Source organism: Hyaena hyaena, unplaced genomic scaffold, assembly GCF_003009895.1.
Source record: "Hyaena hyaena isolate Hyena2069 unplaced genomic scaffold, ASM300989v1 scaffold_1535, whole genome shotgun sequence".
NCBI lineage: Eukaryota > Metazoa > Chordata > Mammalia > Carnivora > Hyaenidae > Hyaena > Hyaena hyaena.
The window spans coordinates 147,733-163,275 of NW_024082159.1; the positions used below are offsets into that span (position 1 = coordinate 147,733).

The 15,543-nt window shown below is 37.7% G+C and overlaps 1 protein-coding gene across 1 annotated transcript; it reads right to left on the reverse strand.

Annotated features, from left to right (window-relative positions):
- Positions 1-1,855: 1,855 nt before the first annotated feature.
- Positions 1,856-2,788, reverse strand: LOC120225870 (olfactory receptor 1019). Its single transcript, XM_039224054.1, has one exon. It carries the CDS (start codon positions 2,786-2,788, stop codon positions 1,856-1,858), a length of 933 nt encoding a protein of 310 aa, XP_039079985.1.
- Positions 2,789-15,543: the final 12,755 nt, after the last annotated feature.

Consider the following 15,543-nt stretch of genomic DNA (forward strand, 5'->3'; position numbering starts at 1 on the left):
AGTGGAAGGCATAGCCCTTCAATCAGTTCTTGATTATATCATTAACTTTGATTGCATACAACAATCAATTCAGAAAAAAAAGTAGTTCTCTGGCAGGAAGGTCACTGAGTAGAGATGTAGAAATTGGACTCAAAAGTCTTCCTGATTCTAAGGCAACTAGTCTTTCAATTAAAATATACATTTGGTTTATAGTTAATGAGATAAGGATATTCTATTTTTATTTGTTACACAGCATATAGATTTGCACATTGGACTATAAAAAAGAAAGAAAGACAGAAAGAAATTGAAGGTTAAATCTCTGGACTGCTTCTGGATTTCCAGCTCTACATCTGTCCATCAGTTGCTGTACTTTCTTCATAATGTGACACCAGAAATATGTTTTTAGAAATTCATGATATGAATGGGTAATTTTGCACCAGGTAAATTTCAACTCATATATAATGATATCATAGATAATGATACCATTATAAAGACTGCTAAATCCTAGGATTTTTATCCCTAAAACTTTTTGCTGCCTTTTATGACAAATGGGGACACTACATACATTTTAAGATAATTATTGTGCTTCCTTGACCTTTGACTGTGTTGCCCTGGAGGAAGGGTGGAGATAGGGACATATTGCTTAGAAGTGTTTGAAACTAATGGTGTGATGGAATTTTAGAATATCTGAGAAAAACTTAGCTTTCCCCCATCTTGATCTGCTTCTTATACCTACTACTGATGTTCTTGTTTTTTAATTCAAGATTTGTAGCCTTGATGACATGCAGGAGTTATGTCTTCCTCTATTGTCAGTCATTGATACCTCAGGATTAATGAAACTGCTCTTTGATAAGGGCCTGGGGATGATGGTAGAAAGCATGAAGACTCCTCGAACCTTAGGAAAACGCTAAGGTTTAACCACTATTAGAAGAGAGGGAGAGAAAGGCATAGGGGATTGGGGATTGGAGTAGGACACTAATCTGGTAGATATTACAATCTTGCTAAAATTAATCTCAGAGATTGATCCAAACTATATCTTTCTTAGAATCTCAAAGTCCCAAAGCTTCCCTGAAGACTAAAAAAATGTCAATATGTAAAGTTAACAAAACTCAGATGGCCACCTCTTTTGAATATTAGGCAGAGGAGACCAAAGGGTGAAACCAACCATGAGACAGAGGGAAAACTGAAGACACTAAAGAGAAGGGTCTTGTCAAAATTCACATACCCTGTTAGCAGCAGAGCCTAAGTCTACAGCTCTTATTCTTGGGCTTTGCATAGCTATTGATTTGGTTATTGGTGGCAGCAGTTTCAGAGAGATAATATAGTAATTGGAAGCATGACAGATTCCTCATTGGCAAATGCCTATCTTAGGTTTGTATCCTCCAGAACCTGGCATATATCTAGCACTTACAAGTTTTTGCTGAATATATGAATGGATGGATCCTGGGCTGAGTTAAGTCATCTCTTATACCAGTCCCATTCTCTATATATGTAACTTGCCTTCAGGGTTGAGAAACTTTCAACACTTGGACCTGTCATTCCTCATGACCTTGAAAACAAATATGCTTTGGAGCAATTGACTATTTATTTCCCCTTTCAAGTTTTGTATCCATTTCCAAGCATCATGTGACCCAATTTTAAATAAAAACCAAATACACCTTGTTCAGCATGCTTTTAAAAAATATTAATCTATATTTCCTTCATGTCAGAGTGTTAAAGGCTATAGACAACCCCACAGAATTTAAGATTGATGCAGCGAGCAGATGGTAGCTTGAGTAGTATCTGTTGGAATGTCATTCTCACTTTCTATCTACTGCTACCACCCTTTTACCACTATCATTTACCTGTGGTAATAACAATTTTCCATGTATTGTTACTACTGAGGTTTTTTTCCAATTAGTTTTTTGAAAGCAGCTTTCACATCCTTGTTCCGTAAACTGTAGATCAAGGGATTCAGCATGGGGATGATAATAGTGTAGAACACAGAGGCCCACTTGTCTTGGTCCAGGGAGTAGCTGGATGTTGGCCTCAGGTACATAAACATGACTGTGCCATAAAAAAGGGTGACGCCAGTGAGGTGAGACCCACAGGTGGAGAAAGCCTTATGGCGGCCTTCAGCTGAGCACATTCTGATGATTGCAACGAGGATGAAGGCATATGAGATGAAGATGATGAGGATGGTGCTGAATTCAATGAAGCCACACAGACTAAACAGCAAGATCTCGCTGATGTAGGTGTCTGAGCAAGAGAGGGCTAAGAGGGGTGGGATTTCACAGAAGAAGTGGTTGATAATATTGGAACCACAGTAACTCAAACTGAAGGTGAGGGAAGTGTGGGCTACTAAACTCACCAAGCCAGCCAGGTAAGAGCCCAGCATGAGAGCCACACAAACTCTCTTGGACATGAGAGTGCTGTAGTGGAGGGGTCGACAGATGGCCACGAAACGGTCATAAGCCATGGCAGCCAGGACATAGCACTCAGCATCCACAAAACCTACGAAGAAAGCAAACTGGGTGGCACAGCTGGAGAAGGAGATAACTTTGTGCTTTGTTAAGAAGTCTGCCAACATCCTCGGGGCAATGGCTGAAGAGTATCCCAGATCAACAAAAGAGAGATTACAGAGGAAAAAGTACATGGGGGTGTGAAGCTGAGTGTCTGTTATGATCAAGATAATCATACCAATGTTTCCCACTACGTTGACCAGGTAGACCAAGAGGAAGACCACAAAGAAGATGATCTGCAGCTGAGGGTCTTGAGTGATTCCCATAAAGATAAACTCTGTCACCATTGAGTGGTTTTCTTTATCCATATTTTAAAGTTTATGTGTGCCTGGATTTGGTTTATTGTTTGAAGTGATGTTTAAAAGTCTTTCCAGTAAGTAGGCTCTATAACCCATAGGGTAACTCAAATGATTTTAAGGAAAGTGATGGGTTTGTGTTCTCTCTTGGTGCCCAGTGAAAATAGAAGATGGGAAATGCTGCTTCTCCAAAGACCTTGGTGCTCTGTGGTCATCTATCACATACTACCAAATGTTTGACTTGATCCGTTCAATTGTCTGCCTTGTTAATTAGTAAAGAAGAATGGTTTTGAGTGTCCTTTTCTTCTTTCTAAAACAAAACAAATATAGACACAGATAATGAATACACATTAACTCTCATTGCAAATAGGCACAGAAAGAAAACTGAACAACCCAGTGATCTCAAAGTATAAAATATCTCACACACACACACACACACACACACACACACACACACACACACAGAGGTGGGGTAGAAGGGAGAGAGGGAGAGTAAAATACTTGAAGCAGAAGGTTAGCAATATTAAAAAAGGCAGTGGATAATAATTTTTAAAAAGCCAGGATTTACTGAGTGTTAACTATATGCCAGAACTTTGAGTGTTTCCAAATATTACATAATTTCATCCTCATAACAGCCCTGTGAAGTAGATACTGACATCATCTGTATCTTATACCTGAAAATAATAAGACTAGATATTAAGAAACTTCAGCAAATAAGCAGCCAGTAAGTAGCAGTGCTGAGTCTGTCTGACTCTCGGGTTCACTTCACTTTATTGTCTTCTGTGTACATGTGATGTAATGAAAATTACACCTCTTTATTTTTGCACCTGCAAAATACTGTCTTGCATGTTATGCACACAGAATTAGCCCTTTGGTCTCCCTAATATTTAGAAGCATCCAGAGATTTGGCATGAGCATAATTAGGATGAAAACACAGCTGTGTCTTTGGACAATTCTATTGACTAGTCAACAAATTGTTGCATAGCTCAGTTTAGAGTTAAGATTCAAGGATACCTCACTCAGAGGGAATAGAGAAAGCATTATCCAACTCTGTGGTCAGACAGCAGCATGTATAAACCACATGTTGGGTTTATATCTACCCATTGAAAAATTTTAAGAAGGAAGTGGGCGAAACCATACCAAGTAGCATTCTCTACTAAATTTGAGAGAAGTCAGACTGTATCTCCTTTAGTTGCCTTACTACTTAAGAAAGACAAGAGCAGAATAGTATAATGTCTTTCATGGGGATGTGGAAATTCATAACAGGTTATCTTAAATCCTAGGGTGGTTGAAAGTAGTGACCCCATCAGTTTCTGCATAGAATGTAATCAATTGCAACAAAGAAGGGGTCTAATAATGAATAATCAATACTATATATTTTCTGAGAGTCTATAGTTTATCAAGTACTTTTTGACTCATTCTTAATATGTCCTGAAGGTGTGCATCATTTCATACATTAAGTAGATTAGGAAACAAAATGAAAAGATATATCTTGGAGAAATTATTTGAAACATATGTTTCTCATAAAGAATTTTTTTCTTAAGAAGGTACTTTGGTGGCTCAGTCAGTTAAGCATGCAGCTCTTGATTTTGGCTCAGGTCAATATCTTATGGTTCCTGAGATGGAGGCCCACATTGGACGCCATGCTGATGGCACAGAACCTGCTTGGGATTGCCTGTCTCTCTGTCCCTCCCCCACTCATGTGTGCTCTCTCTCTCAATAAATAACTTAAAAAAAGAATTTGTTCCCATAATATGAAAGGAACCTTAAAATTCATTAATGAGAAAAGCAAACAACCCAAAAGGAATGGGTCAAACGCTTGAATAGACACTTCACCAAGCAAGATACATGGAGGGCAAATAAATGCATAGACATGCTCAAATCATTGCTATTAGGGAGACACAAATTAAAACCACAACAGGATATTACTACACATCTATTACAATGGTTAAAATTTAAGAAGATGAACCATATGTAGTGTTAACAAGGAAGTAGAGGAACTGGAAATTTCATTACTGTTAGTAGGAATGTAAAATAGTACAACCAAAAAAAAAAATAGTACAACCACTTTGGAAAACACTATGGCAGTACAAATATATGCATACCTATTGTATGGTCCAGCCATCCTCCCTCCGCAAACAAAAACAACAACAACAACAAAAAACCCAGGAGCAACATAAAGGCCCATCCATAAGTCATAAGATAAGCACATTTTAGTATGTCCATAAGATAGAATACTACTTAACAATTAAAAGAAACAAATAATTGATACATGATACATGATGGACGTATCTCAAGATAACTAGGTTGAGAGAACATACTTGATAAAAGAATATACCTTACATGACTCCACTTTTAAAAGTCTAGAGACTAAGCTAATCGATAATGACAGCCAGTCAATGGTTGCCTGGATACAGGTGTGCATGGGGAGAGACAGGAGGAAAGGATGACCCAAAAGCATAAGGAAACTTTTTGGGGTGACAGATAAGTGGACTATGCTGATTGTGACGATGGTTTCATGGGCTGTATACATACAGGAAAACATTACATTTTCCTCTTTAAATGTATTCAATTCCTTGTATGTCAAATATATTTCAATAAGGCTGTTTAAAAAAAAAAAATACTTGTCCCTACCTCAGTTCTACTCATTCTCATTATATGTGGATGTGTATGTCACTTCACAGGTTCTGTTAATGGGGAAACAAAAACAGGCAGAGGGGACTTGCAGTCACACAGTAAGTTAGCTACAGAGTTGGCAATTGAGCCTAGGACTGCCAATTTCATACACAGTGATGTCTTCATTTTTTCTCTCACCCCTTCATATTGGAATGTGAAAATAATCAATGATGAAAAGAATATAAGAGCTCTACCTGAATGCTCCCATTTCTGAGTTTATTCTTTTACTCTAGCAAAAGGGAAACTATTCATATTATTGATACTGGAATGGCTTATTCAGTCTCGCCTCATAATATAATAGAGGAGGAAACAGACCCAAACATCAAGCATGAAAGTGCAGGACGATACCAGGACCCAGTAGTTACAGGAGGGAGGCAGGCACGCTTAGAACACAGCATACTGGGGCAGGGCTCGCTGATCCGCAGTTTGGCATGTGGAGAGCAATTCATTTCACTCACTTGAAAAATGGAGTTAGAGAATCATTCTTCCCTCCCTTATAGAGTCAAGGTTCCAGTTGAAATGGAAGTGTAAGAGAAGGGGTTTCACCAATCATAAAGTGTTCTGCCTGTTCTAGCTTATGCTGGGCAAATCCAGGCTTTGCCACTTACATTTGTTTTTCATTTCTAGCACATTACTTACCTTTTCAGAGTCTTAGTTTTTCATTTTTTGATGAGATTAGTGACTATATATTAATAACTTTCTGCAAAAAAACGGTTCTATTATATATGTATATTCTATTATCTATCCATCATCTATCTATCTATCTATCTATCTATCTATCTATCTATCTATCTATCTATCATCTATCTGTATGCCTGTCTATCTATCTATACAACCATCCATCCATCACCAACTATCATCTATCTGTTCTCTACCTGCCTACCTGCCTACCTACCTATCTATTTATGTACCTATATACTTAACTATCATCTATCTAGTGCTAAGTTCAGTGACTGTTGTATGCTAAGCACTTGATATATTTGGCAATTGTGTCAGTGTTAATTGTGCAAGATGATTTAATTCAGAAGATAATGTTGCATTCACAACTCCTAGTGAAAACATTCTAATATATATAAATATATATATATTTAGTCTCATGTAGCCAAACTTCAATTGATCTGACTCTTGACAAAATGGTGGAATAGTGAATAAATAAACATATTCCATAGTTAATAAACTCTATTTAAAAAAAAGACCAGCAAAAGTATTGTCTTATGCAAGCAAATAGAAGTCAAATATAGTTTAGATTTCTATGTATCATCTCCTTTTGCATGTTTATATGAAAAGAATTCTAGAATAAGAGTCTGGGATCCTGGTTGTTATCCTATTTTTTCCACTAATTAGATGTTCAAACTTAATGAATTGTTGCATTAGATGCAGCTTCTTATCTGTGAAATGAATAGGGTGAAGAATTCAAACTCTAAATGACTTTTCTATTCTACTATTTTCTGCATTCATACTTATTATGAAGTATCTAAAAGCCAAACCCATAGTTTATGTTTACTTTTGAAATTTTAAAATGACATGGACCTAATGCCAAGTAAAGCCATGCTCAGAGGAGCACGGGGCAGGGTCATCCTTAGTGGGTCACATCTTTTACTATCTGTCCCAATACTGACCTGTGCCCTGACTTGTTTTCTACCAGTCGGTGACAATGTCTCCTCTTCATTTGATGGGTACAATGAACAAGTATTCTGAGAAAAATCCAAAGATGGTGACTCACTCTGTGGCTGTCCCTGAGCTCCTGGCTCACCCACCTTAGCTCCTGTATGCAGGTTTTATCAAGTTTTCAGAGTTACACAGTATCCCCAGAGGAAAAGAGCTGACATGATTTCTGCACTCACAGGAGACTGGAAGATCTGAGGAACTGTCATCCCCAAGGAATTTCACTCCCTCCTCCTTCCACCTTAATGGTAAAAAGAAGGAAACAGAAGGGAATTCTTTCCTGCCACTCCAGTGTGGCAAAGTGTGTCAAGAAAAAGAGTTGCAGGCACTGTTTTTCCAGCCCAAAGCTGCCTACTGGGTGTGATTTTGATGGTAACTTTGGTGTTTATTGATGCCTGAAAGTCTTTTCACAGAGGATGACAGCTTCCATGTGATATAGATGAGCCATCTTTAAACTGGACTTTAAAAGAAACAAGGGCGAATAAATGCATGGAAAATGTTCTAATCATTTGTGTTTAATTACAAATTAAAACTACAATGGGATATCACTACACATCTATTAGAATGGTTTTAAATTTAATAAGATGAGGGGCATCTGAGTGGCTCAGTCAGTTAAACATCAGACTTCGGCTCAGGTCATGATCTCACGGTTTGTGGGTTCAAGCCCCGTGTCAGGTTCTGTGATGACAGCTAAATTAGAGCCTGGAGCCTGTTTTGGATTCTGTGTCTCCCTCTCTCTCTGATCCTCCCCTGCTCACACTGCCTCTCTCTCTCTCTCAGAAATAAATAAAACATTTAAAAAATTTTTGTGATACGATGAACCATATGAAGTGTTAACAAAGAAGTAGAAGAACTAGAAATTTCATTACTGTTAATAAGAATGTAAAATGGTACAATGAAAACAAAGTAGATAAGGGTGGCATAGGAGTACATAAGATGCATACAAGAGATGACATATATGTTGTTTCAGTTTCCCATTTATGTAAAGAAAAAGAGGAGCCCCTGCATGGGTCAGTTGGTTAAGTGTCTGACTTCAGCTCAGGCATGATCTCACGATCCATGGGTTGGAGCCCTGTGTCGGGCTCTGTGCTGACAGCCCAGAGCCTGGAGCCTGCTTTTGGATTCTGTGTCTCCCTCCCTCTCTGCTCCTTCCCTGCTCATGCTCTGTCTCTCTGTCTTTCAAAGATAAATAAACATTTTAAAAATTATATAAAGAAAAATAAAATTAGCAGTTATGAGTCTCACTGCACACATGGTAATTTTAAAAAATCTACTTAATTTGGAAATGCTATTTGATTTGAGATAAATTTTCATCCTAAAAGAAGAGATTCAAGAACAAAAATTTTAAAAGAATCTTAAAGCCCCTTTGTAATATCTTTCTCCATGTTTTGACTTTCAGCCCATGTGTGTCCTTAAACCTGAAGTGAGCTCTTATAGCCAGCAGATAGTGGATATTGTTTGGTTTGCTTTTTGTGTGTGTGGTTTATTGTTGTTGTTATTGTTGTTATTTTACCAAGCATGTTACTTGTATTCTTAAATCTCATTTTACGATGAAAATTTAAATCCTAATAACATTGAAATATTTACTTATTTATAAGATTTATTGTCAAGTCAAACCTTGATTTGAAATCAATATTCTCTCATTTCTCCATCTGCATAATAATCCATTGTATGGATGTACCGTTGCCTATTTAAAGTATCCTGCTGATGGACATTTGAGTTGGTTCTGATTTTTTCCTAGTAGAAGAAAAAAAAATGCAGCAATGAATATCCTTGGGCATATACAGTTGTCTCAAATACATTTATTTTATTTTGTTTTGTTTTGTTTTGTTTCATTTTGTTTTATTTTTTAAATGTTTATTTATTTATTTTGAAAGTGAAAGAGCTCAAGTAGGGAAGAGGGCCAGTGGGAGAGAGAATGAGAGAGAGAGAGAGAGAGAGAATCCCAAGCAGACCCCATGATCATCACAGAGGCTGAGGTGGGTCTAGATCTCACAGTTGTGAGATCATGACCTAAGCTGGAATCAAGAATCTGGCACTCAACTGAATGAGACACTCAGGTACCCCAACATTTGTTTTAAAAATTATCTTTCCCAATTTTTTAAATTGAATTTTTATTTCATAGGGTCTATATTTGTATTTTACAACAGCAAATCTAGTCCCCACCTCTATGTCTTCTCCCTTTTTCCCCAGGGTTTTCATGACTGTAACAGAATTTTTAAAGAATTTTCTACATAAACTTTAAAGTCAACTTATTTGGGGAAAAATCTGAGGGCATTATTGACACTACATTACATTTATAAATTAACTTAGGGAGAATAGCCACATTTATGCCATCAAGTCTTGTTATCAAATAGCATGTTTGCTTCATACTAGTTCAATTCTACCTTTGTACCTTTCTGTTACCCTGTTTTGAACATTTCATACTTGGTTTATGCTTAGATCTTTTGTTTGGAATTCAAAAATGGGGATCTCATCTAATTATAAATTTTCTAACTGGAGATTTTTTTGTTTACATGAGCTTATTAGATTAATTTGCATTTTACTAATTTGCTAAATTTTCTCTCTCTGTATTTTTAATTGATAGTATGATAATAAGAGTAGAAGTAGTAGTTTTTGTGTATGGTATGGTAGGATGTGGCCTCATTTACTCTCCCAAATAAAGGTTTAGTTAAAATTAAATGAGCCTCCAGAGCTTATCAAGAAAATTCGTCTTCTTGGTTTTGCTAGATGATACAAGATCTATTTGGATGAAACACTTGGTGGCTAGTGAGTAGTATGTAAGTATCCGCTGGGAAAGTGGATGTATACATTCTCTCAGACTCCAATGACGTATTTTTATAGCAAGTAGTTTATATTAATCCCTCTATGTTCCTGAAATGACATTCATAGATAATTTACCTACACACATAATTTAAAAGGGAGAAATAAAAAGAAAAGAATTTATAATTTACAGTAAATATTTGAGTATTTATTTAGTCATTTATTTATTGAGTATTTTATACTTGAAATATACTTGAATACCATGGGACATGGAGAGTTCTTTGTTGTTAGGGATTGTATTGCACTTTTCAGGCTTTTAGCATCCTTGCCCTTCACACACTAGATTCTACCCTCTTCATGTGACAACCATAAATTTCTATAATGTCTCCAGAAGGAAAACATCACCTCTATTGAGATCTTCTTGAAATTCAGGAATCTGATATTAAATAATAATTCTCAATTAAGGGGTAATATAGTGTACTAAGTTAGACATCTAGCTTTCCACCTTTCTACCTCTAATACCTCTTGATTCACTCTCTCTTCGCAACCAACACCACCAAGACTGTGTTACCCAGAGTTCTCCAGAGAAGCAGACCCAATAGGAGATGGATACATACGATTTAGTGTAGGACTAGGCTTATGTGGATATGAAGGCTGAGAAGTCCCATGATCTGCTGTCTGCAAGCCGAAAAAGCAGGAAAACCAGTGAATAATTTAGTCTGAGTTCAAAAGCTTGAAAATGGTGTCAGAGTGTGGGGTAAGGTGAAGATTCCGATCTGAGTACAAAAGCCTGAGATTCAGGAGTGCTGATGTTCCAGACAAGAGAAGATGGATATCTCAGATCAAGCAGAGAGAACAAATTCCCTCTTCCTCTGCCTTTTTGGTTCTATTGGGACCCTCAAAGGGTCGGATGATGTCCACCCACAATGGTGAGGGTGATCTTCATTACTCACTCTAGTGATTCACATGCTAATCTCTTCCTGGGACACCCTCACAGACACATCCAGAAATAATGTTTTATTAGCTATTTGGGCATCCCTTAGCTCAATCAAGTTGGCACGTAAAATTAGGCATCAGAAGTACCTACCATATGCATTATTCCCGATTCATCAATCTTGTCCAGAGGACATCAAATCAGTCATTTGTCATTATTGTAGTTTATATATTATTTATATTTAGCACAGAAGGGTATTTTTCACAAACTCTTTGCTACTTTTGGGCTGCGATGACACAAAATGGTTAGCAATGCTTATTCCGGAGTAAGAAAAAAACACATTGGTAGTCCCAGTTCTGGTGTGTATGAGCTATTTGGACAAGTCACTTCTCAAGGCCCCAGTTTATTTATCTGTAATAGAGGTGCTTACTAGAAATTAAAAAAACACATGTGTTTAGGAGGAGCCTTTGGAAAATAGTACACACTCAGTTGATACTAGTTGCTATTATTGCTTGGCTCTACTGTCTTCTAATTACGACCCAGGAGATGACCAACTGGTTCACAATCCATGTTAATATATAAGCTCTTCTAAAGGGGAGGGCACATCTTTACAGGTTAGTATGGCCTCTTTTAGTTGATCAATAAATACTTGTTGCCTGCTTACTAGGCTTCAGAGTCCCACGGTTATTCATAAGAAGTTCATTGCAACCTTACCAATGGGTTCTCTTTTACGGTACCAAGTTCCCATTCCTGTATCCAGTGTTAATTCTGAGTGCTCCATGGAGATCACTTTGCAGCCTAATTTCTGTTGGTCTTCATCATGGTGGAAAGGAGATATAGTATCATCTGGTACCTCTTTGAATGACAGTCAAGCTAGGGTTAGAAATGAGTTCTGTTCTTATTCTGGAGCTCTTTGAGATTTCCTGCTCCATAGTTACTTCTGTGTGTTTCTGTCAATCATCCCCTCACCATGAACCAGCTAGCATAAGTTCTTGTAAGTACACAAAATCCTGCCAGAAGGCAGAGGTAGAACTAACCTACTATTCTGTGGATTCTTTCGATGCTTCTAAGGGAATCAGACCACCGGCTGTCAGGGGAGACAGAAGAAGGATGTTTAGGGAGGGTTAGAAATGCAGAACTGGAGGACCGTGGGGGAGAAGAAGGGGGGAAATAGTGGGGGAGGGGGAGAGAGGCAAAACATGAGAGACTCTTGAATGCTGAGAACAAACTGAGGACTGATGGGTGTGTGTGTGTGTGTGGGTGGGAGATGGGCATGGAGGAGGGCACATGTGGGGATGAGCACTGGGTGTTATATGGAAACCAACTTGACAATAAACTATTTGTAAAAAAAAATAAAAATAGGGGCGCCTGGGTGGCTTAGTCGGTTAAGCGTCCGACTTTCGCTTGGGTCATGATATCGCGGTTTGTGGGTTCGAGCCCCGCGTCGGGCTCTGTGCTGACTGCCAGCTCGGAGCCTGGAGCCTGTTTCAGTCTGTGACTCCCTCTCTCTCTGACCCTCCCCTGCTCACGCTCTCTCTCTCTCTCTCTCTCTCTCCTAGAAATAAAAATAAAATAAAATAAAATAAAAATAAAAATAAAAAGTGTTAAAAAAAAAAAAAAAAAGAAATGCAGAACCGGAAATTCATTCTCCACTGGGCTCAGGTATCCCTAGAGCAAGGGAAAGAAATGTGAAGAGAACACATGGTTTCCTTAGCTTCAGAGGGAAAAACAAGTCGATTAACATGAGATGACATGACACAAGGGATGCAGTCCCCAGAGACTAAAGAATAAGAAATATATCCTATTTAAATTCAGAAGGCTTACTCCAGTCTTATCTAGAGACTCTACAATTGGAAATAATTGCAAACAATATTACAGCTGAAGTGTAGCAATATATTCTATATTTTAAAATGTATTTTACCATGATGTAACAGATTGCAGTACTTAATGTTAAGGAAAAGTAGAAAAGAATGCAAAGTAACTCTCTTTTGACAGGGAAGGTGTAAAGGGTTTCAATTTTCTGATCTCTATAAAGAATGATGCCTAAAGTCTCTTCTAACTGTGCCTACTGCTTAACCTGGAAGCATTAATGAATGTCTTCTCTGAGAAGAAGGTCTGATGTGTGTTTTTTGTTTTTGTTTTTGTTTTGTTTTTGGTGAATTTAAGCATTAGACAGAAACAAGCAAAAGGATCCAATAGGAGTCCAGTAGTCAAGAAAGGTCAGGAAAAAATATAAAGGTTCTGCCTGTGTAACTTACTGACCTGAAGAAAAATCCACACCCCTGTACATTTCTGCATTTAACCACATACCCAAAAGTCCAAGAGCACTGAGAAGCTAGGAAGGTATGTTAAAGAAATTCTCTGTCCATATGGTATTTTGCTAATGAGTAATGCAAATTAATGAATGTGAATTCTAAGAAAGACAATTTTTAGTAACTGCCATTGTATTTTTAGGAGATATACAAACTTTTTCTATATGTAAGTAAGTGTATTCTAGCATATTACTGAGGCCCTGATAATTACAATGCCAATTATTCTGTGTATTAGTGCTCACATTTGTTATTGAGGAGGTCATTCTCAATGATCTCAAATGTTTGGAGAATAAGAGTTGCATTAGCTGGGTATAAATTAGACTCCATTGGTTTAAATCTGTGATTCTGGGAGAGAATCCCATTTCTCATGTAAACTGAAGATTATAATACTGCCTTCCTCATAGGATTTAAATAAAATATTACAAGAAAAATGCTTAACACAGTTCCTGTAGCACATAGGGAATGTTCAACATATTTTAGTATTTTAGTACTTTAGTCATCATTACCTTTCTTTGTGTCTCTGGTGTGTGTGGGCACGCACACAATGTCTGTGGCATTTTATTTATTTATTTTTTCACTATTTCTGATATAATAATCCTCTCAGGGAAAGTTTTTGAATGAGAATGAGAGAAAAAGATCCATTCCTTCTTTTCAATTCTTTCTGGGGATGCTATGTTTTGAAGTTCAAATAGCAAGATGAGGACCAGGGCTGGACAGCTGTACCGTGAAATTGGTCAAACCTAGGATCATTCTAGACCCAAATTCACCACGAGTTAGCTGAGTTCACTGCCTCATCTAACAAAAGATAATCTTATGAACACTCTTAGGGTAATATCTGCTTATCTCCACTGATCTGTAGTGATGTAAGGATAAGATAATGGGTGTAATCACAGTTAGAAACCATTACAATACTGTATGACAGACAATGCCAGGGTTATCACTGGTGAGGGTATTAGACCCCTATTCCAATGGAATGAGCAGAGCATGGATAGGCACTTCTGAGTATGGGAAGGTCTGTGAGGATGGAAGCGGCTCCTGCGGTCTCTTCCCCCCAGCTGTGCTCAAGAGATCCAGTATCTCCAATGTTAGCAGATACTGGGTTACTCTGGTCCCATGGTGTTAATTTTAGACAGTATCAAACAACTTCCTGCTGTGAGTGATAAACGACTTAACCCTTTGAGCTGTGATTATACAGCCAACCCAGCCCAGTTCTATCTACTGTTTAACAGCCTGAGGTCATGGAAGGGGTAGAGGATTGGACTGGAAGTGGAGAAGAATTCCACTGGAGATGTTGCCTAAACTTTTATGTGGAATCTCCAAGCTTGGTTTTCTTTTTCCTTCTCGTTTCCCTTTCTCCCTTCCTTCCTTCCTTCCTTCCTTCCTCCCTCCCTCCCTCATTTCTTTCTTTCTTTCTTTCTTTCTTTCTTTCTTTCTTTCTTTCTTTCTTTCTTTCTTTCTTTCTTTCTTTCCTTCCTTCCTTCCTCCCTCCCTCCCTCCCTCCCTCCCTACCTTCCTTCCTTCCTTCCTTCCTTTTCCCTTCCTTTTTTCTTCTTTATTTCTTTTTGCCTTGTATTTGGCTTTTTTACACTTTGCTGGGGATGAATCTTATTTCCAGTTAAATTACCTGGCAGTGTATGATTCCCTCAATATAACTTTGTAGCTGGATCATTCCATGTGCTGCCACTGCTCGTGCTTCCCAGTTCTGGTGTAATCCTGGGAATCTGAGTATTAGGTAGAGGTTCTCAGTGCTATTGCTTGCTCTATTACTTTTATCTAGGGTGTCTACTAATTCTTGTAATCTGATTCTGTAAATATTGGAGGGAATTACTCAAAATTCTCAGTACTTAGCAACATTTTTTTCTCCTCTGTAGATGCTGACATTGGGAAATTCCAGTAGGATTGCAAACATGCTAGTTGCATGCGAATTTCCTCTTTTTATCTAAGTTATCAGTTTTTAAAGTTTCTTCCATCCCCAGAAGACTCTTTTCTTTTTGTTTGGTACTTTTAACTAATTTTGCTAGCTTTCACTACTTTTCAGGAGTAGGAAGTGGCCTGAATTCATGTTGCCATCTTTCTCCAGAAGTTGTGTCTAAAGACTATATAATATATCAATTAGCTTATTTATTATAAATAATGAAGAGAGCTACATCTTAAGGCTAAATTCCTATAATTATCCAATAGATAGTTACTGGTAGACGTGAGCTTAGTTAATGTATATATTAAGTCACTCATCTCAAGGTCATTAGTTAGTAGGCAGTACACCTAGAACTTAGCACAGTCTTTCGATGTCTTTTGACTTGTCATCAGGTCCAACACACTTTTGGAATTTCTATGCATACATGTCAATTAAAAGATGTTTATGGCTCTGTCATGTTTGCATCTGACCAAATGTCATGTTCCATCTTCTTTTAGGTGAA

Coding starts and splice junctions, on each gene's coding strand:
- LOC120225870 (XM_039224054.1), bottom strand. CDS start 2,788: ATGGATAAAGAAAACCACTCAATGGTGACAGAGTTTATCTTTATGGGA.